We start from the raw sequence: 22,742 nt of genomic DNA, 5'->3' as shown, positions 1-22,742 counted from the left end.
GCACTATCGACTGGCCAAAGGACATTCAAATCGTCCTGTGCGTTCTCGAGATATCCTAGATTTTGTGATTTTTAACATTTTTTTCGAGCTCAGGACTGAAATTTTTCAAGTGTTGTGTTTCTAGATGACCCCCAAATTTTTTGATGTAGATCGATAGAGTTGGTCGTTACGAACTAAGAGAAACAGGTCCTGCGAAAATCCGTAAGGATATAGCTGAGTTATAGGCCATTTTGTCTATAGACTATGCCTGTTGTTCTTCAGGTGATGTCTAATGCGTATGTGTGTGTGTGTACTGAAATCTACCGAGCTCGAAAACAGGCAGAATAATCAATGAAATACCAGGCGAACAGAAATCAGCAGCAAGAGGATTTGACTTCAAACTAAATGCACTACTGTCTTTAAGTTTGCCGCCGAGTTTGAAATTTTTGAGCGAACGTTATTTTTAAATTTTCAAGGTTATATTAAAAATAATAATTTATAAACAAATAATAAATGAATACATGACAAAATATACATTGGTTAAGTGGATTTTATTTGTACTTATCATTACAATTTCACTTTGTTACCTTTTAGTTTTTTAAGTACACATTTTACAAAATGTTGCAAAATTTTATTAACTACTCTGTATTAATCTTATGTGATTTAATCATCTGAAGGCAAATTCTTAAGAGGTTTTTATTTAATTTGTAGTAAGTACGATTCATAAGTGTGAATGTCGTATGATTTTTGACCTTTTGAGTTATCGAATGAACGCATTTTTTGCATTCGGCTCTATCGCTTGTTTGTAAACGTTGCATACAAAAATAAACTTGGCAGGTAAATTCATATAAGTACATATACGAGTATATAGAGTAGTCGACAACATATATACATAAGTACAATACATAAAAAACCTAAGTACATATACACGTGGTATGTACAGACAATCATATTATGTCCACATATCTTATATGTCATAATACATTTTTAGTTAATGTACTAGAGAAAACCTGTCAGCGCCTAATTGAACTTTTCGGCTTAAGCTAATGAACATTTTTATGGTATTCACTAAATTGCACACCCAAAACAAACAATGCTGGGATTGTACGTGTTATAATTTTCAGCTGTAGTTGTAGTTGTTGCTATTGTTGTTAATTATATAGTTGCTTCCGCTGAGGTAGAGCACTTTAACGATGAATTTCACGAATTTTTGTTTAAGCTATCGCTAAATTGTGATGTCTAATTACACTTCTAGAATTTGTTGTTTGTTTGTTTGTTTTGTTTGCTATATGAGTTTCGTTATTGTTTTGGTATTTATTCTAAACCAGATTGGCATCCTTGGCCATGCTGTAGAAGGCCGACTTGGGATTGTCCAGCAGCTCGGTGGGCGAAGCAAACTCTGTAATCTGTCCCTTGTCCAGCACAATAACCTTATCTGAGTCCATAATCGTATTCAATCGATGGGCAATTGTTAGCACAGTGCAATCCTTGAACTCGCTACGAATTGTTTTCTGCAAATAGAGAATAATTAAGATAAATCCAATAGAATTCAATAAGCTTTAACTTACCTGAATCAGATCATCGGTTTCCAAATCGACAGCAGCTGTGGCCTCATCAAGCACCAGAACTTTCGTTTTACGGAGCAGAGCACGGGCCAGACAAACCAATTGACGTTGACCCACAGACAGATTGTCGCCTCCTTCGCTAATCTCATGATTGAGACCGGATGTCAGTCCCTTGGCAAATGCCTTCAAATGAGACAACTCGAGTGCCTTCCAGATTTCTTCGTCGGTCTTCACATCGAAGGGATCGAGATTAGCGCGCAGTGATCCAGAGAACAGCACTGGATCCTGTGGGATGATAGTCAAACGGGAACGCAGCATGTGCAGACCCAGCTGAGCAATATCCTCGCCATCGATAATAATTTTACCACCGGCAGATTCGATGATTCTGTTTGAAAATAAGAAAGTTGTATAAAATTCCCTTTTTCCGTAAAATAAGGAACTTACCTGAACAGTGCCAGCGTCAAACTGGATTTTCCGGCGCCAGTGCGTCCCACAATTCCGACCTTTTCGCCGCCGCTGATGTTAAAGCTAACGCCGCGCAGCACGAGATCGAGACCCTCGCGATAACGAACTTGGAAGTTGCTGAACTCGACGCGACCATCGGCGGGCCAGTTCTTGGGCTTCTTCTTGTCCTCCTCCAGTTCCCAGGCGGCTTCCTGCTTGGTCTCGCCATACTCCTTGATACGCTCCACGGATACAATGTTTGTCTCAATGTCCGAGGACATGCGCACCAGCCAGTTAAGGGTTTGGGTCACCTGCAGCGCATAGCTGACCGACAGACCAACCAGACCGGGATTCGATTGTCCGCCAAGCACAGCGAAGAGCGAGGCAAACAAGATGATCAGATTGCCGACCATTTCCAGGCGGATGGCGAGCCAACGATTGGCAATCAGTGAAGGATACTTGCACACCTGATTCTTGTCCACCTTGTTGTCCGATTCCTCAATGAAGCTGTCGAACAGAATGATACCTTAGCTATCGGTTCGATCAATGCAAAGCTATGACACTTACCGATCCTCCACAGTGTAGGCACGAATCGTGGAGACTCCGGTGACGGTTTCGCCGAAGTGCGAATAGATGGGCGAACGGGAAACGGACTCCAAACGCATCAGCTGACGTGAGGTGGCCACATAGAAGCGTTGCGCAAAGTAGTAGATAAATCCAATGGGCACAATGACAGCCAAGAAAATCGGCGTCGATATACTAATAACCACAATGGTGGCGAGAACCTAACCAAGACATAAACAATATTAATCTCAAGTTCTTTTCAAAATATGAATACTTCAAAAGGTGCACTGAAGTGAGGAGTTAGTTGAAAAATAAATGGGGGATATTGAATTGGTTTAATACGTGATTGAAATAGTCGATTTTATAATTTAATTCGAATATATGGCATGCTATGCATGTCCAACGCGTATACTTGATTTGAGTCAATTGTAGGAAAGTTTTACGTGGGGAATTGTGAATGTTGTGTGACATTTCGTGGGCCTAAGTTCCAGTCGAAGAGTCAGTGGTTACCTCAAGGACCAACCACATAAAATCGCCTATGATGCTCATCAGATCTTCAACAATAGCAACATCAGAGGAGAATCGATTTAATATACGATCCTTCGGAGTCGTATCAAAGAAGCACAATGGAAGGCGGAGCACGTTTTGCAGGAGAAGCAAATGTATCGCTTTAACAGCTTTAAGACTCCCGAGATCAGGTGCCAAGCACAACGCGAAAGAAAAAAACCCTGGTAATCAAGGCAGTTTAAAGGTAAATATAAAGTGCCGGAAGAAGCAAGTGCAGTTTCGGACAAGTTGTTAATCACAGTGTTATTGTAAGTAGAAAATAAGTTGTTGTGAGATCTATGATATTTATAAGAGAGGATTTATCTGATATCTTTGGGGGGTTACCTCATATACTATCCACACAATAGTGATAATAATGTGTGGAATTATCGTATCGACCGTGTCAATGTCTTTGGAGAATCGGGACAAAATGCGACCCTGCGGAGTGGTGTCATAAAAGTGTGTAGGCAAACGCAGGACATTTCGTAGAAGGAATGCATGGAGCAATGTGGCTGCTCGCAGACCTCCAAGAGACGGCAGTATAACCTTTGTAACAGATAATAAACCTGCGGATTTCAATAGCTATTAGACTACAAGGATGTCTGAAAGTTCGCTCCTCACTCAATATGCAAACAAATGCGTTTAACGGATGCAGTTTTTAGGGGGGTTAGTTATACGTTATGCAGGTTTTTGTTTTTAGTTACATACGCTTACTCTGTACAGGGGCGGCTATTCTAGTCTTGGAGATAGCAGGTAGTAGGATATAAGGAATAAGGATCGGGGGAATTTACCTCAAATGCACACCAGAGACCATCGTTTACGACCTCCACCAATTTCTGATCTAAGGTGTCAACGTCTTTGGAGAATCGTGACATTATGCGACCCACTGGGGTGGTATCATAAAACCACATGGGAACACGCAACATATTGCTTAAGAGCAGCATGTGGAGAATCTTGGCGGCTCTCAGGGCTCCCAGATCTATGCCCAGATTCATTATTAGACAAACAATACCTGCGATGTGGAATGGATTAATTGATTAGCTTTCAGGCTCAGCCTTTTAGGACGATGAGAATATCGATAGTAATACAGAAATGCCCCGCTCTTGTTTTATATACAGTCTAAAGTCTAAAGAATGTCTGAAGAAACTACAAACTTGCTTAGGTGGGATGCATAGAAAATATACAATTGGATTAGTACAAACGTGAAATATGTTAGTTTTGCTCTTGGGATGTTAGTCACAAACAATCTAAAATGGCAGCTTAATGGAGACGTACCCGATACGCTTGAGCATTAAAGACTCGCAATAAATCAGGCAATACCACATCCAATTTGTAGACGTCGTTGGACAGACGATCTAGTATTCGACCCCGCGGCTTCATATCGAAAAACTCTTGAGGGGCGCCCAGAATACGCCTTAACAATTGTCGAAAGATTTTATTGGCCCCAATCAATCCGCCAATATTAACGAGAAATACAGCTCCAATAAAGCTAATGACTGTAAGGATTTCAATGGGATTAATGGGACTCTCGACACTTTTCTAGACAATTCACAAAACATGTTTGAGGTTAAACTTTTGTTAGCTAATCTAATAATAAATGTTGGGGAATCAAATAGGGGGAAATCGGAAATCGAAACGAAACAGGAAACGATGTAAATTTTGATTTTGAAAATCGAATAAACTGAAGAAAACTTCTTTTTTTTGTGAAACTAAAGTAGAGAACAAACCAAAAATCGATAGGACAACGGGTCTAGAGAGATCTCAAAGAGGTTTTACCTGAAACGCTGTGGACATACACATGCGTATATTCAAGGGCATGACCATGTCCAAGCAGTTGACATCGTTGGAACAGCGATCCAAGATGCGACCCTTGGGCGTCGTATCGAAAAACTCAGATGGACAATGCATGATATTATCGAAGAGCTGGCGAAACACTTTAAATGAGGCATTTAGCGAGGATGTGAAAAGTGTGATCGCAGCGCCATAATTGCACAGACCTACATTAAAGATGTGTTGCGTGTGTGTTTTGTTTCGTGTGAGTGAAAGAGATAGAGAAAGAATCGATTGTGAGTGTAATGTGATATATCTTAAGGTCTATGTATATGGAAAAAACCTTGCACAACTTTAATGGATGCACAAGTACAAACCGTAACTCAAGTTGGCTACAAAACGGGGGGAAATAAAAAGAAAGGCAAACGCGCAAAAAAATAGCGAAAACAGAATGAAATAAAGTACAAATTGGGAATACCATCCAAAGGAAGGACATAAGGGAGTCCATAGTGCCGGGTAATTCTTCGTCGACAACATCCATGTCTCCGCTGAAACTGTTCAAAATGCGTCCCAATGGCGTTATATCGAAAAAGCGACAAACGGAGCCGCGCATAACAATACGCAGCAGATCGTTGTGGATGATTTGTGCCGCTCTGAGGCCGCCAACGTAGACAATCACGTTACCAAAGTAGGCAAACAATCCTGCATGGGAACGGAACGGAATGGAATGGAACGACAAAATTGATAAACAATCGAGAAATAAAGAGAGGAGAGAGAATGAACTCAAAAAATGGGGCGAGAAGTTTAGCTCATGGATGTGAAACCGAGACCTGGGCAAACCTCTATTCGATATTAATCGGCTCTAATAATCGCAACATGTTTCGTTAGAGCTCTGAGAAAAGCGCATCTGCAGAGTGGGAAATTTCACTTAGTATAATAGTAAGAATGTTCTAACTACTTAATTCATAAAAAACAAGCAAAGCATAATAAATACAAAACTCAGTTTTAATTGAGGTTTTTAGTTGTTTTTGTTGTTTTTCCACCTGACTCAAATCAAGTAAATGGCGTTTTCAAATGATGCTGGAAATGATAAATGATGATAATGTGTGGATAATATTCTAATTAAGGTGTATAGGTTAGAAAATTTAGTGTGTTGTGTGGGCTATGGAAGCACATATCATTAGCCTATATAGTTAAGGGAAGAGTTCTTAGAATGTCGTGCTGGGTTAGGGAAAGATACATAACATATATATCTTGAGATTTACCGAGAAGCATGTGGATAGAAACTGTGCCAGAATTTGTGGCATAACGTTGTCAATGGTGTCGATATCCTTTGAGAAACGACTGAGTATGCGACCCAATGGCGTTGTATCGAACAATTCCATCGGCCACTTCAACACCACGTTTATCAGCTTGGAAAACACATCCAGGGAACAGTGCAGGCAACCAAGTGACTGGGCCAGGCCCGAAAAGTAACGTGTGAGAACTGCATCGAGTGTGTAAAGTTACTATACAATACAAATACAATTGCCCCAAGACGTTCTTAGAATACAGAAACTCATGCCGAGCATGCAAAGCAATAAAGTTACGGGGTAATTATTACAGAGAACTAGATCAACTTATGGATACAAGTTAGTTTACAGAAAGTTACATAGACTAGACATAAGTTCTCGTGTTTGTGTTTGAATTTCGAATGCATCTGTTCCAATTGGGATGTATAATACTTTTTGGTGTAATACTTAATTGAAAAGCTAAGCGGTTAAAGCATTTTGAAAAGGTCCCCACAAACTAATTTTGAAAGATGATTTCTTTTCTATCAATTCAATTTGTTAAAGCTTCTCTTGTGCAATATTTACAAAGCTCTGCTTGCTGTTGCTTGGTGGCAGTGCCAAAGCGACAAGTGGACAGTTCTAACACTAAGATTTGATGCTATTTTGCTTAAGCTCTAAGTGCAGCAGTGCTGTTGATTGTTTTAGTTTTAAATTTGCCAATTGAATTAGTGAATTATGTTAATCAATTTACCGAGAATGTTGTACTTAGCACCATGCGCCAGAGCATAGGCAGTGTGTTATCTAGCACATCAACGTCTTTCGAGAAGCGATTCACGATTCTGCCAATTGGCGTGGTATCAAACGTTTCCATGGGCCATCGGAATACATGATCAATCAGCTGCTCGTGCAGCTTCTTGGCGCAATAAATGCAGCCAAGCGCCAGCGCAAGCGATGAAAATAGATATGATATAACTATATATATAAAGAGAATTATCTATTAGCGTGTCGACAGAACTAAACTAAGAAGCTCCACAGAAGAATTGCTACAACCTACAAAAAAAAAAAAAACCTAACACAACTCTTAATTTCCCTCATGACAAAATGAGAAATGCAAGAAAGGGAAAGGGAAATTCTAAGGGAAGAATTACCGCAAAAGCCTGGGTAATAACAACGCGCAAGTTGAGCGGCAGGGTATTGTCGATAGTATCGACATCCTTGGAGAAACGGTTCACAACACGACCAATGGGCGTTATGTCGAATAGTTCCATGGGCCAGCGCAATGTGTCATGCACGAGGACGTCATGCAAATACTTGGCACTGTAAATGCAGCCCAGCGAGAGCGCAAGAGTGGAGAAGTAACTGGTTGCAACTGCAACATTCAGTTACGAGAGGGGGCGGGGAGGAAAAGAAAGAAGAGAAGATTAGTGACCAAACCAAAGCCAAAACCCTAAAATCCGTTTCCAACTACCAAACCATACGTATAGGCAATTGTGATTGGTTATTTTGTTTGATAATAAGCAAAATGCATATAGTATGATATATGATAAACGATCTGAATATGCTGTGTTTTTGTTGTTGTTGTTGATCAACTTGATAAACTGAAGTCCATACCATGAAAGCCTGACTTAAAACGACCCGTATATTGAATGGCAATGTGTTATCGATGGTATCGATATCTTTCGAAAATCGATTAACGACTCGTCCCAGCGGTGTAGTATCGAACAATTCCATCGGCCATCTCAAATTGGAATGCAAGAGTTCATTATGCAGGATGCGCGAACACTGAAGACCGCCCAATGAGATCATGAGTGATGAGAAGAAATTCAATCCGACTACAATTTTTTGTTTGTTTCGGGAAGTGGTTGGGAATAAAGTGTTTTTCGTTTGTTGTTTTTTTTTTTGGGAAATTTAAAGGAAGGGAACAATACACATAATTCAATTAATATTTTTGCCAATTTTCAAGGAATATTATTTAAGTGTACAAAACACGAGGCATCAAACTACTACACTTAATTTTACATTCATAGACATGTCCCGAAGAGAGATTGATTACAACGAATCAAAAGAACTTTTGGAGTTAAATACATCAAGTTATTCGAAAAGTGGAAGAGTAATTTTGAAATTTTGAAGCGTTCTTAAGTATTCCCCATTCAGTTCATGCCTTAATTAGATTATTTTCAGTGCAGCATTTGACAAAAGAGTGCAATATCAACTGTTAAATAGACGCATATTTCTTTAGTATTGTTTATGTGTTCTTGTTAGGATTGGTTAGGATTCATTTTGCTTTTGTTTCTAGATTGTTTGTCAGAGCGAATGAAGACTGTGTTTTTGGTTTTTTTTTTGTTTTTAAGGTGAGCAATATGTTCTGTCAGAGCCAATCTTATATATAGATATTCTTTCGAGTGAATTCTCAGGCAAACATAAAAAAGCAAAACATAAAATAATAAGAACTAAACAAAATAAATAATAATAAACCAACCCCAGAATAAAAACTTAAGATTAAATTAACAGACTTAACACAGTTACGCCAGTTGTAAAGATATTTCGCTGTTGACGGCGATGTTATCTTTACTTCTAGCACAAGGATTAAAGCGATAACGTTACACAAAAAAGCAGAAACTAAACGCAAATGAAGCGATAACGAGAACATAAACACTACATAAATGGGACAATCGAACATCGACATGGAAATAGTATAATAGTAAACTGTATCACAATGGACTTACCTTGAGCAAAACCGAAGGCACCATAGACACCCAAGTACATATCTCTCTTTGCTGTATTAGTTTCGACTTCTTTGTCATTGGACCATTGGGTGAGCCAGATATTTGAACCGATTTGGAATGCTTGGAACGCAAAGTTGAGCACAAGTGTGGCCACAGAGAGGAAGATGCCAACGCTCTTGATGTAATGCTTGTAAACGGCAAATTCAACGCCGCCCGTTTGTGACTTTTCTGTCTCAATCAGCTTGCCCTCGACCTCCTGCTTGCGCTTCAGGGAGGCAGCCGAAGCTGCTGAATCATACGACTCCTGTCGCCTGGCGCGACGACGCAGACTGCCACGTCCCATCAAACTATCTGCTGAGGTCACAGAGCTGTGGATGAGAATAATAGATTAGTATCACATTCTATAGAATAACTCTTCCCTTCTCATCCTAGTTTTCCAATCCCTAATCAATCCAAATGGCGCATATTCTAATTTCATGGTCCTTCACAATCCTTCTCTTTTCAAAATTCCTTTTTCTTCCTTTTCCTTTGCCCTTTTCTCATACTAATTTTGTAATTCCTAATCAATAAAGCTTCTAGGTTTCAAGGTTCTGCCCAATCCTTCTCTTTTAAAATTCTTTCTCTGACACAAAATTCCTCAATATTTCTACTTTACTTTACTTCTTACTCCTACTACTAACAGTATTACATCACTAATAAATATTTAAAAGCATTCTAAATAAACATTGAATACCTAAAATATTCTTTCCTCTGCTTATTATATTTATATTCTTGCGTTTACTATCAAAAATGAGCGTTACTTTTAATTAGTCTACTGCAATTAAACACCTATCATTCTAGTAAATTTATATTGTCTAAGCCCAAGTCTACTCTCGTATATAAATTCAATGAATTTAAAACTTACATGGAGTCCGACAAGCTCTCGGTGCGCGCAAGCTTAATGGCCTTCTCAATGGGTGCAAGCAGTTCGGGTTCGGCATTTTCGGATAATTGACGTTTGATTTGATTGAGATCCTCTTCCTCCTCTTCGCCATCTTGCAAGTGCTGGATGAGGAAGTCGGCAAAGGCGCCCTTGTTTTTCAGCAATTGGGCGTAGGTGCCATTCTCGCTGACCTGGCCCGCCTTCATCACATAAATGTTGTCCACTTGGGGCAGGAACGTAATGCCATGGGTAACCAGCACACGTGTCTTGTTCTTAAGCATTCCCTTCGGTCCGATCACTTCCTCAAAGATGTGTTTGCCTACGTGAGCGTCGACGGCACTCAGCGGATCATCGAGCAGATACAAATCAGCATCATTGTAGACGGCGCGAGCCAATGAGATACGCTGCTTTTGGCCACCCGACAAATTGATGCCCTTCTCACCGATTTCGGTCAAATCACCAGCGGATAGAATTTCAATATCCGTGCGCAAGGCGCAGGCATCGATCACACGATTGTAACGCTTGCGATCGTAGGCCTTGCCAAACAATATGTTATCGCGCACTGTGGCGTTCTGGATCCAAGCCTGTTGTGGCACATAGGCCAGTCTGCCTACCGTGTTGACACTGCCCGAAATCTTTTCCATTTCGCCCAGGATGGCCTGTACCACGGAGGACTTACCAGAGCCGACGGTGCCCACAATGGCGACCAAATTATTCTTTGGCACTTCCATGCTAATATTCTTGAGCGTAGTCTCATCCTCATCGCCCCATGAGAAGTGGCCATTCTCAATGATAATGGGATGAGCTGTAAGCAAAATAAATTAAATTATTATATGATTTATATCATTTATAGTTTTCTAACTTACGCCTGGACTTGTCGTGTTGCACATTGTTAGGATCCAGCTCTTCACTGTTCAAAAATTTGTTTATACGTTTGACGGACACTTGCGTCTATGCGAGAAATAAATTGATTAGTTAAATACGAATACAAGATACTCAATAACACACACGGAACTAGTTAGTAGTTAGTTGTTGGGATGGATTGGTTTTTGGGAAGAAAGGTGGAAGAAGCTGCTGCTGAGACCCCGCTTATAAAAAAAAGGCAAACAAAACCAAGCTCGGCCTGCCGAAATTTTGATACCCTTGCAGAACTACAAGTATTCAATGAAACACGTCTATAAAAATAATATTTCCAATGAATTCTACAGCTTAAACGGAATCGGATAGAGAGATGGGTTAGTAAACATTCCTTTCTGCTAAACAGATAAAAAAAAAACTAATCTCACTAATTAAAATAGACTTTCATTAATACCCTCTGCAAGGGTATTGAATGTGAAGCTAAACTAAACATGGTTTATGATAAGAGAATCGAATAGAAAAGTTCCCCAATGCCTATTGCTGCTTAATTATGTCATGGAATCCCAACTAAATTGTCAAAACTTTTGTTACAGAGGGACATTTGAATGAAAAGAATAAAAGGGAGAGTTAGTAAGGAGGAGGTTAAAGTTAGAATAGAGAATTTATAGAGTTAGTTCTCTTTTGTTTGGGTTAGTTAGGAAGGGTTTGAAATTAAAGATTGGATTGTGTTTGTTTGCTGTTGCTATATCAAAAAAATAATAAATAAATAAAAATATCGTTTACAATACACAAGACGGCACAATACAGTTTGCAGTCTACAGTTTCAACAGAAGCCATGATGCATCGACATCATGATATAATGCTGAAACTGCAGATCTTGAAGTAGGCAGAGAGTACTGCAATGTGATCAACTTACTTGCACCAGGTTGGTGATCAGCATGGGCAACATTGTTAACGGAAAACGAAGAATGTTGAATAATGATAATGAGACAAAGGTTTTTTTCGCATCAAGCACATTATTTTCATCGATTAGAACATAAGTGGCAAATGTGACTAATGAAACCTAGAAAAATACATAAATCGTTGCAGGTTAATTGAAATGTTTTTGATTGGATTGATTTGGTGCCAATTGATGAATGCGCCCATAGCCGAAGTAAATATCATTTAGATGTGTTCCGTGTGTTCCTTGTGAGCCGTTCGCTCGCTCGTTACCTCGGCTATGTCAGCATTCAGCATAGGGATAATTGTGAGCGGCAATTTGATAATGTCGAACAGTGCGATGCTGACAAAGACCTTCTTAGTGCTCAGCTGATTCGCCTCATCGGTTAGCAGGTAAGTGGCAAAAGTTACCAGTGATACCTTTTGTTTTTTGTTTTTTTTTTTTTATACAATTTTCATTGCATTTGGGGCAAGACAATAGACACATATATAATCCACGATTAAAGCGAGTCCAACAAACGGCAAGTGCTGTAAAGAAATTTCAAAGTTTCGCCCGTTTGGCGGCCGGCAATTCTTACCAAAAATGGGGCACAAGACCAGAGGAACGATGTGCTGGCATTCAGATAGGCGGTGGAGCGCAGTGTGGCAATTTCCTTATCACGTATGTCCAAAACTTGCTTCTCAAAGCTCGGCTCCCAGGCGTAAAGTTTAAGTACCTTTTAAAGTGAAATATATTACAATAAGAAAGCATAAATTGCTTGCTTAACTTCAAACTTACCTTGATGCCACTCAAGACTTCATTCATGAGCTTGACACGCTTATCCTTGTAGGTCATCTGTTGAATCTGATAGGTCTTGATGCGACTGGCAATGAAGCCGTTCAAGGGAATCATGATGATCATCACAGCGAGACCGGCGAGCACCGAGGGTCCCAATTCCTGCCACAAGAAATACAGCGCCAAACCGATTTGCAGCGGTGCCGACCACAACATGTTCAAGTACGTGGTCAGATCCATGAAACGTTGTGCGTCCACAGCCATCAGATTGACAATTTCACCCACAGTCGATTCCTTACGAGCCGCGTTCGAGATGCGCAAAGCCTTGCGATAAATGCAATTGATGAGCGCTGTTCTGATGCGCAGACCAACGATGAACATGCGATGGAAATATTGTGCCAATATAAAGGTTTGTATGCTGGCCAGCACGAAGAGCAACACCGAATACAGAATACCCTTCCATTCGGGTTGTGGCGTCGTTTCAAAAGCCTCCACATAGCCAATGATCAAGCTCAGCACTTGGGGTTGAGCAAAAGTCAGTACATCGGCGATAAGTTTGAAGAATGAGCCAAACAAGAAGATGCCGCCAAAGGATTTGTAGATGGGCGGCATAATGCTAGCCATGCCCTTCTTGCGTCCATTGCCCTGGGGATTCTCGAACGAGACTTTGCCATTGGCGAACTGTGCCTTCGGTTCCGATGTTTGAGCCGCCTGTTTGTAGTTTTTACGCACATTTTTATTCCAGTAATAGGCGAACGTAGGCATGACTTCCTTGCAGCTATCCTGAGGGCGCAAGTCCCAGAGATCATCTTCCTCGAGAGGATTGCGGTAACCCTTCAGTGCCATGCTATCGAACCAACGATATGTGATGCGTGACAGGAAACTGGCCGAGAGCTCGGGAATCTCATTCGGGCCACGCTTATATTTGGTCTGACGTGGCATCGCGTCGGAGAAGCAGTTGAGGAACAGCATGACACAAGCGAAGGCATAGAAGATGAAGAAGCTGACAAACTGATACTCCTCCCAGGAGTAGTCAGGTATCTCCTCCTGATTCGAGTCGAGTATCTCATTACGCTGTTGATGAGCTCGAGCTTCAGTGCGACAGCGTGGAATCGAGAGAATGACAAAGAGGAACCAGAACATGAACTGGCAACCCGATGTCTGCACGCCAAACTTGCGGTTCAGCGGAATGAAGAGCAAAACCAGCAGCTGCAATTTGCAAACACGTTAGTAAAACGCAATGTGGTGAAAATCAAAATTTGATACTCACAAATGTGGCAATTTTGATAATCGGTCCCCAGACGTCAAGGGAGTACCTGGGCAGCTCAGAGTCGCCGCCCTTCTTCACAAAGGCCATGATTAGATCGAGGATGGTAATCACCAATAGTCCGATAGTGAAGAGCAACTTAGCAATGCTAATTTTACTCCATGGAATATTCTTGTCCAAACTGGCCTTGAGGTACCAGAAATCAAACAACATAAACAGCCAGAAGAAGGCGCATGGTGTCCAAACTAATGCAGTTTGTTCAAAGCAGGGTGTTAGATCGGGATCTTCTGTCCACCACGACAAACTGGAATTCTATAAGATGAGTTTAGGTTATAAACAATTCTCACTCGTCGTAATAAGAACAGTTCATATCAAATTGAAATATATTTACCCAAAATTCGGAACCGCAAAAGCGGTCCATGGCTGACTCTTCCGCCATGGTTTATCTATAGACTTTTTTGTATTTTATGTGTACAATCTCCTCCTTGTGTAATCCTGCAATCGAAAGACAAGACACTCCTCAATAAGTGTGTGAAACATATAAATATAGTGAGTGTACTGTGCAAAAACAGCTGGTCGGTTCCCAGTCGAGCAGAAGCAACGGTAATAATAAATGCCGACAACGATAACGATAAAACGCAACACTTCACAACACTGTACAATCTTCGTTTAATTATCGCTACAGTTAATTTCGGAGTTGAAGTATTTAATAAATTTAAAAAGGTTACCCAACTATTGATAGTGTTTATCAGTAAATCATAAATTAATTTAAAATACACATCACCTGTTGCTGAAGTAGCTAAACTACCAATTAAAAGACTATTGTATTTTAGTATATTTTACGACGTTAAATAATACATTATTAATTTTAACTACGGTCACGCTTTTAATCACTTGTCATTTCACAATTTGCCGAGCAACCCATAAAATTGTTGTCTGCCGCAAAATAAGAAAACAAATATTTCTCACACAATAGTTAAGTAAATAAATAATAAAAACGACGCTGACATGGCGCGTCGCACTAATTTTCTGGATGGCAATGACAATTTCCGTGAACAAAATCTACGCTTTGTGCGGGTAAGCAGCGCATTAGCAAAAATGTGCAAAGTAATATTTCGCATTAAGATGTTTTCTAACTAACTTTTCTGATAGAACGAGATGGAAGATAATTTCAATCAATTCTTTGGCGGTAGCAACAACAATAATGGCGGCAACGCCGGCATCAACAACGCGCCAAATGTTGCAGCGCCGCCACGCGACTCAAAAGTTGTGCAACCCACACCAGGTAAGTTTTATTTTTGAACTAATTAAATTTGATTTACGGACAGCGAAAGTGCATCCCTCTTTTGAACTTCTGTTACTCTCCAATATCTGATAGAGGCTTTGATCTTTAACACTACAGCGGACTTGTTCTGCAATTCCAATTGGAAATGCAGTCGAGTCGCTTCTTCACTTCACTAAATAATACGCGCTGTCATTATGAGGAAGGGTTTGACCAACTGTTAAACTGATCTAATCAACAAACACTTGTTGGTAATTGTTTAATCTATCGATACACGTCAGAAACTCGAAATCGGTGACACACGAACGGTTCTTTGCTCACGTTTAACTACCTTAAAAGCACACGTAAAATGCTTATCTTTGGTTTTACCCCAAGGGAATGAGCTTCACTTCACTTCGAAATTCGAAATCCAACCGGGAATTCTTTTATTCACATGCAAATTATAATATTTGTTAGATTTATTCGCGTGTACATTCTACTACATTAATATAAATATGGCATTTTTTGGTGGAACCTGTTTGTGGACTTTCAGACACTTGAACTTCCAAATGCCAGTTTTATTGATTATATGATTTAAAGCAAAACTTGTTTGAATTCGGTTCGTTGGTGTTTTAAGGTTAAATTTAGATAAAACAAGAAACTATCGTTAATTATAGTTGGCGACAACACCGCACTTTAAATACTCTATCCACACAACTCTCGCTTTGTGACAATTATTCGAATCGACGATCACTTGAATGATGGCAAATAATAATGACATATGAATTATTATAATGGATTAATCAGATAGAATTTAATCAGTTTTACAGCCGAGTGTTGATTATGCATTGCAATTGACGGACAAATGAATTGTGTCGCAAACCGTCTAACAAATAAATTATACTTCACGCAAGGTCAGCGCAAACGAAAAAAAAATAATAAAACGAGAATTCTATTGAATGTTCGTTCGGACAGCACCTTTGTATGTAATTAGCGGCAAACCTGTTCCGGCGGTTATCTCTTATGTAATATATATGGAGAGAAATTAATTGTCGAAAAAATGCGCCAAAAAAACGAATCCTCATTGAGAACTTGCATAGTGTAATGAAAGTTTCGCTATGAGAGCTGTCAATTAATGAAATGCACAGTCATCATGATGCTGCTGCTGCCCAGAAGAGCGAAAAAAGCTCTCCAGATAAAAATAAAAGTTCACTAGCCTTATGGCTTTGGCATATATGCTTACATTTTTACAAGCGATATGCGAGCTTCAAAGTCATTTTGGTGTTTACACAAACAACCACAACAATGTATGCACATGTATACGTAGAGTACATATAAAACACAATATGATTGTCAGGCGTTGTCTTTGACTTTATCTAGCAGCCCTTGCCGTTATCATCCATATGTATATCACTTGAGAATCACTTCTGGGCACTTACGAAATTTCGCCATTATAAACTTTACACGGAACAGAATTCACGTTTGTTTCTTTTTGCTTATCCTTTTGTATTGCCGTTTAATTTGATTTCTTCATTATCTCTCGAGTCTTTTAAGAGAGACGTGCGGAAGAGCGCGTTCTTATCTCTCACTACAATCGCACACGCATCCACAAAAAGATTTGCACATGTGTGTGTGTGTATATGACTCCTAACTGTATTTCTATGAATTGTTGCTTTAGTTTTGAATTGCACTTTATAATTTTATTACTCCCTCTGCTTATCGTTCTTGTTTTGAGTATGCGTGTGTGTGTGGGAACGTGTGCATACGTATGTATCTGCATTGGTGTGTGTTAGCAACATAATAACTTTCGTGGCCTTCTTCTTGGGAAGTTATCAAATTGTGGCTTGAATGACAATGACGTCATTGATGTGTGAAGTCTAGCCTAGCCTCAAAAAACTATTCGAATGGCCAAGCACAATTATTTTACGTTTTTTTTTTCTTTTTTGTCGTAAAATGAATGGTATGCATTTAAATCAAAAATAATGACTGTATGTCGCGTATATATATAAATGTACTTTATCAATTAATAACCGCATTGAGCATGACAAAACAAAAAGCGGTAATCAACGAAAATCACTGCGGGGCAACGTTTAAATATTCTTTTTGAAATGATTCATGGAAAATCGTTAAACATTTGCTATGTTGTTTAAGAATCCCTTTTAGAATATTCTACATATAAATATGTACGTACGTATGTGTGCGTGCGCGTGTGTGTATGTGAATGATGGGGTATTTCACAATGTGTGTCAAATAACTTTCGTCCGCACTTGTTACGCTTGCTGCGGGAGGCCGAACCACAATAACAACAACGAGCTAGCAATGCGAGTAAAATGCCACTTATAATTACCTCTGCTGCCGATTGAAAACAACGAACGTATAGAAAAAAAGTACTGAAGTTTGTTGGGTGAGCAATGATGATGGCGGCGACGCGTTTAGAGTCACTTCTCGACCGGCACGTATCGAGCTAACAGAACCAACTGAATACCAAAAGCACGAAACAGCGGCACTTATTTGTTTGAAAGGTCTAGCGAGAAGTCCCCTCTTCTCACACACACTAGCACACATATCTTGTTTTGTTTTAATCAAGAGCTAGCAAACTTGATTACAAAATGCTGAGAGAGCGAGCATGCAATTGCTAACTCAGCCGCTCTCCCAATCTCTCACTCTCTTTCAGTTGAAACTACGCTCTCAAGCGTCGCTTTCGCTGGTTTCATCAATGAGAAAGCTAACAGCATCAAGCCAGACTTTGAGCAATTCAAGCTCAACCCGAAGTTGGTCACACTGCGAATGCCGTTTCGAGTTGTTTACAGTTTGTTTGAGAGAGAGCGCTCGCAACTATTTGTTTTTCAATTGCACAGTCATTGTCCATCGGCATTTTCGGCGTGCGCCAAGAGATAGCGGCAAACTGTTGCCATACATATTTTTGGCCCCTTAAAGAGCAAGATAACTGGCAATGTGATAGGCAAAGAGAGACAGAGAGAGAGAGAGAGCGCTCGCGCATGGGTAATAAAAACAACTGTTGATATTGTGAAATTATTAAGCGAACCAATATCGATCAATTGTATTTATGCATATTTATACGTATTTCTTTATGTTTGGTAACTATGACGTTGGGCACTGACTCAGAATTTAAATACTGAAAATGTGCGAAAAATCACAATAAGCGTTATTTGAAAAGCGATAGTGTTAAGCATTGTTGTTTATAAAGACCTCAAATCTAAATAAACATATGCTTAGCTAGCGCAAAACAAACAATGCACACACATACTCATACGTATGTTCTGAAAGTGTGCAATATTAAGCCGCACTCTTAAGACTCTTAAGCAAAGAGTTAAGAATTCGGCAAATGTGTGTGTGTTTGTGAGTTTATTTTAATAAAAGTGTACGTTTTCTTTGCATGTATTGTGAGCAGATATCGATATTGATCCCCTTATGCCGGCGATAACTAAGATTGAATTAGAGCAACGTCGTCTGTTTATGCGCGAGATCGGCTTCAGCCGCAGTGCTGCTCACTCTGCGGCCGCCGATTCCCTCCAGGTCCCCGATTTCAATATGCGCGGACTACAGCAGCGTCGGGTGGACATGTTCCTCGAGCAGGGCAGCAGAAATTGGGTCGATGTGGATGCAAAGATTGTTCGAGAAATTCGCTCACTTATCGAATCGCATCAGCAAAGGCCCAAAGATCGACCGGGCACACAGTCGTCGTCAAGTGACATTAATTGGATTGAAGACAACATCGCCGGGGCTGTCGGCTCTCTCTCTAATGCGAGAGAGCGAGACGCTAGTCCCGAGAACTATGGTTTAGTTCGTCGCACCGATGAGAATTTCCATGCTCTTCAGACGCGCAATTCAAAGCGCCGAGAGGAACGCGAGATTGAGCGAAAACAGCTAGCAGAGCGAAACAAAAAATTTGTTGGGAGACAGCAACAATTCGATAACTTGCGTAGACGAAACGATAGAAACAACAATAATAATAATAATCATCATCGCGATTTTCATGATTCGAATAATCAATTCGTTCGTCGTCCAAAGCAGAACATTGATATAAATAATAATAACAATTGCGGATTTATGAATCGTAATTCAAATTATGTTGACTTTAATCAACGCAATGGCAACTGGGACAAAGAAAATTATTATCATGGAAATTTTAATCAAAATTTCGATACTCAAAACTTTAACGGTTGCCGTAATGAATATTTAAATTTTTACCAAGACAATAATTTTAGAAATCAAAACTTTAGCGATCGCCGTAATGAATATTCAAATTATTTTCAATTTAATCAATCCTATGATAATTTTGCCCAAGAAAATAATTATCATGGAAATTATAATCAAAATTTTGGAAACCAAAACTTTAACGGTCGATATCCTTATAATTTCGGGAATAACAATTTTCATGGATATAATAATAACATATACGATTACCGTAATGATTGTAATTCGTATTGGGCAGATACACTTCAAGCCAACTTTGAGGATAATTTTCAGCAAAATAACTGGGAGAACTTTAATGAAAATCACTACAACTTCGATTTTAATGGTATGTTGAACAATGGAGGTCATCTTAACTTTGGCAATGCTTTCCAATTCGGAAACTACGGAAATCAAATAAACTGGAACAATCATCAAAATAATGTAAATCCGCCTAGAGCCATTAGAAAGGCAGCTATCAATAAAAAACAAAAACCGCAACCAACAAAGCAAGCCACAGATAAAAAAGAAGTGAAGAAAACGACGACTGATAAAAAAATAGAACAGATAAAACAAGTGATTGAACAAAAAGGAGACGAGAAGAAAAAAATAGAACAGAAAAAACAAGGGATTGAACAAAAAGGAGAAGAGAAGAAAAAAATAGAACGGAAAAAACAAGTGATTGAACAAAAAGGAGAAGACAAGAAAAAAATAGAACAGAAAAAACAAGTGATTGAACAAAAAGGAGAACAGAAGAAAAAACAAGTGATTGAACAAAAAGGAGAACAGAAGAAAATAGAACAGAAAAAACAAGTGATTGAACAAAAAGGAGAACAGAAGAAAGAAATAGAACAGAAAAAACAAGTGATTGAACAAAAAGGAGAACAGAAGAAAGAAATAGAACAGAAAAAACAATTGATTGAACAAAAAGGAGAACAGAAGAAACCATCGATCAACAACAATAAAACAGAGAAAAAACAGTCTAATGTATTACCAAAGCCAACTACAACAGCTGCCAAGGAAAATGGTAAACTAAAATTCTTATTCAATACCAAATTCAAATAATTCAATTTGTATCAACTTTTTTCACAGTTGAAAAGCGGACTGCAACAGAACCTCTTCAATCAGGAAAGGCGAAGAAGCAAAAATATGATGGAAAGAAACTAGGATTCATCGTTGCTGGAGTCAAGTTGCCCTACGTCAAACCGAATACCCAAATGCCGCAGCCGGAGGAGAAATCCTATGCAGTCACATTCTTTGAGCATAAGCCTATCTATAACACATCAATCTATGCAGTGGATAACGATGGTGATATGGATAAATATGAAGACGGCTATGATACCGATAATGAATTTGAAATAGGAGGTCCCACAATACGTAAACGTATCAACAACAACTGGAGTAGAATATATGAGGAGCGTAATTATAAATGTTGGCTTACCTGGTGGAAAGCGTTCAAGTGGTGCGAACTGCAAATCAATAAGAAGCTTAAATCATTTGGATCTCTTAATATTAAGCATAAGTTCCTACCTTATTATAAGAAACAGATGTCCACGCAGGATGTAATAATCAACTTGATGAATCGGGCTCGATTCTCATTGGAGACCAAATCGAATCATTTTCGAGACTTCAAAATTATTTATGAACTAATGAATGAAACATTCTTGGAGAACCTTTTGCCAGCAACTGCAGAGCAACTTCAGCATATGATACGTAAAATTCCAAATCATCTGTGGTTGTATAAGATGCGCCGCATGGTCTATATATGGGCCGAGTATTATAAGTTAAGCGACAATCTCACGAATGATTTTGCGGGTCTTCAGATGCGTTGGAAGAGTCCCGCTTTCCACTGGTTGTGTAAGCAGGCCTTCGATGAGCTGAAGGTAAGCAAGGATAACATAATTAATTTTATTATATTTAATATAAATTCTAATTCTTATATTAATTTATTTATTTGCAGACCCTCAGTACCATCGAGTGGCCAAAACACAAGGAAATGTACAACAAACTAAAATCTGTGAAATCTTAAGCGGTTTTAAGCTTTTATATTTTAAGCATTTTATAGTTTTAAGCTCGTTAACTGGAAGGGAAATTATCACCCAGTTGAAAAAGTTGTTTTATTTAAAAATAAGTATTATTCTTTTGTATTCCTTACGAGAGAACTGAACTGAAAAAAAGTATTATATTTTTGTATTTCTTACAAGAAAACTTAATAATAAGTATTTCACGCTGTGAAAGCTGAATGGAATTCAGTCATCGGAAATAATGATAATAAATATTTTTTAATTGAAGAATAGATAAATAACCCACAAGACAATATTTTGATTGATTTGCTTTCGAAATGAAGTAATTTATTAGAACTCAAAATATCATCATTTCTAAGCAAAAAATTAAACAATTACGAATTTTCCAGCTCGAATATACGTCAATTAAAAGTTTAGGAAGTTTTTATCTTGTATATGTTATAATGCAAATTAGAATTATGACAGCTTATGACTAATTTCGTTTCTATTTCATTGGCAGGTTTCTGTGTCAAGACCTTCAAGGTGAACAGCAATGAGAAGTTCTTCATTAACGTCTGCCAAGCAGTCGAAGTACCAGCTCCAACCGATGTTACCGATGAGGAACTGATTGCTATCTTGGAATCGAGCACTCCGGGATCTTTTCGTGTTCCCATGAGCATCTCTGAGTTGCGCAACACAAAGGATCGTTCCGACAATTCGGTCGAAGTGTGCGATATTGCTGTTCACCCCAATTTTCTGGCCAAAATCAAAAAGTCGCAACTCTTCAATAATTTCTTTCTGCAAATCGTGGCTGAGGCATTGAGTGAAAAGTACAACATTCAAATAACAATGCACAAGACAATTATTCTGAGTAATCGGAAATTCATTGGCACCCTTGTGGCTCATCGTGTGCGCAACGATGATGTTCAGCGGGCCGTGAACTCAAGTGATCCCGACAAGCCGGGATTACAGGCTAGCTCAGGCCAACAGCTGGTGCAGGAAATCGATGAAGCGCATGCTACTAATATTCGTAACAATTGGATTAAGAACAGAGAACCGGTCTACAAACTGCGTGCGCGTCTTCGCGATGAAGTGGTTCATGAAATTCAAGCTGAACTCTATTTGCCTAATTGTGTAAGTATAAAAGAAATCGTTTGGTGTTTCGATTTCTTATTTGAAACAAATTTGTTTTGTTTTAAAAGATTCTTTTAAATAATTTTTGTAAACAATTGGACAAAAGATAGAACTGAAATGAAATTTTTTAAAAATATGATTGTTTTTTAATCTTAAACCTTTTTTTCAGGTATCGTCACAAGAATTCAACTTGGATATTGGCGAAGATCGTATTTTGCTCGAGTCTTTGAAGCACGGCATTCTTTTTGACAAATTTGTGAATTATCGTTTGAATCAAGAACGTGCTCAAGCACTTTTTGATAAAACTAGCAAGGTGAGAAATTTATATTTTGGTTAAATTTAAATAAAAACATTAATATATTATTTTTTTTGTTTTTACAGATGCTACAAGTGCGCATTCCAGTTCATAGTGCCTAATTAATTTTTTCGATGCAGTGCATACAAAAAAAAAACAAAAACTATACTTATTATGTTTGACTAATTAAATAAAGAGCAACTACTGTATTATTAAAATTCTCGTTTTT

General features: G+C 38.9%; 2 protein-coding genes across 25 annotated transcripts; one reads left to right on the top strand and one right to left on the bottom strand.

The window, feature by feature from the left end:
- Nucleotides 1-513: 513 nt before the first annotated feature.
- On the bottom strand, nucleotides 514-17,373 carry LOC117563861 (multidrug resistance-associated protein 1). Of its 23 annotated transcripts, none has more exons than XM_052002977.1 (14): nucleotides 17,235-17,372; nucleotides 14,018-14,121; nucleotides 13,630-13,938; nucleotides 12,363-13,568; nucleotides 12,163-12,300; nucleotides 11,858-12,004; nucleotides 10,654-10,738; nucleotides 9,770-10,592; nucleotides 8,866-9,233; nucleotides 7,751-7,971; nucleotides 2,556-2,773; nucleotides 1,989-2,495; nucleotides 1,548-1,929; nucleotides 514-1,490 (listed from the first exon to the last, which is right to left on the bottom strand). In XM_052002977.1, exons 2-14 carry the CDS (start codon nucleotides 14,063-14,065, stop codon nucleotides 1,299-1,301), a joined length of 4,644 nt encoding a protein of 1,547 aa, XP_051858937.1. In that variant the 5' UTR covers nucleotides 14,066-14,121; nucleotides 17,235-17,372; the 3' UTR covers nucleotides 514-1,298. The 23 variants fall into 23 exon arrangements, with proteins under 23 accessions (XP_051858937.1, XP_034098297.1, XP_034098296.1 ...); XM_034242406.2 differs by lacking the exon at nucleotides 7,751-7,971 and adding an exon at nucleotides 7,288-7,508; XM_034242405.2 differs by lacking the exon at nucleotides 7,751-7,971 and adding an exon at nucleotides 6,891-7,111.
- Nucleotides 14,503-22,714, top strand: LOC117563866 (PIH1 domain-containing protein 1-like). 2 transcript variants are annotated; one of them, XM_052002979.1, is made up of 5 exons: nucleotides 14,503-14,703; nucleotides 14,779-14,911; nucleotides 18,300-20,108; nucleotides 20,174-20,964; nucleotides 21,042-21,189. In XM_052002979.1, exons 1-5 carry the CDS (start codon nucleotides 14,635-14,637, stop codon nucleotides 21,108-21,110), a joined length of 2,871 nt encoding a protein of 956 aa, XP_051858939.1. In that variant the 5' UTR covers nucleotides 14,503-14,634; the 3' UTR covers nucleotides 21,111-21,189. The 2 variants fall into 2 exon arrangements, with proteins under 2 accessions (XP_051858939.1, XP_034098312.1); XM_034242421.2 differs by lacking the exons at nucleotides 18,300-20,108; nucleotides 20,174-20,964; nucleotides 21,042-21,189 and adding exons at nucleotides 21,605-22,218; nucleotides 22,388-22,531; nucleotides 22,600-22,714 and having other exon boundaries at nucleotides 14,522-14,703.
- Nucleotides 22,715-22,742: the final 28 nt, after the last annotated feature.

The sequence above is a fragment of the Drosophila albomicans genome, chromosome 2L (assembly GCF_009650485.2).
Source record: "Drosophila albomicans strain 15112-1751.03 chromosome 2L, ASM965048v2, whole genome shotgun sequence".
NCBI lineage: Eukaryota > Metazoa > Arthropoda > Insecta > Diptera > Drosophilidae > Drosophila > Drosophila albomicans.
Note: the sequence above shows the minus strand (reverse complement) of the source record. Positions and strands in the feature narration are given on the sequence as shown.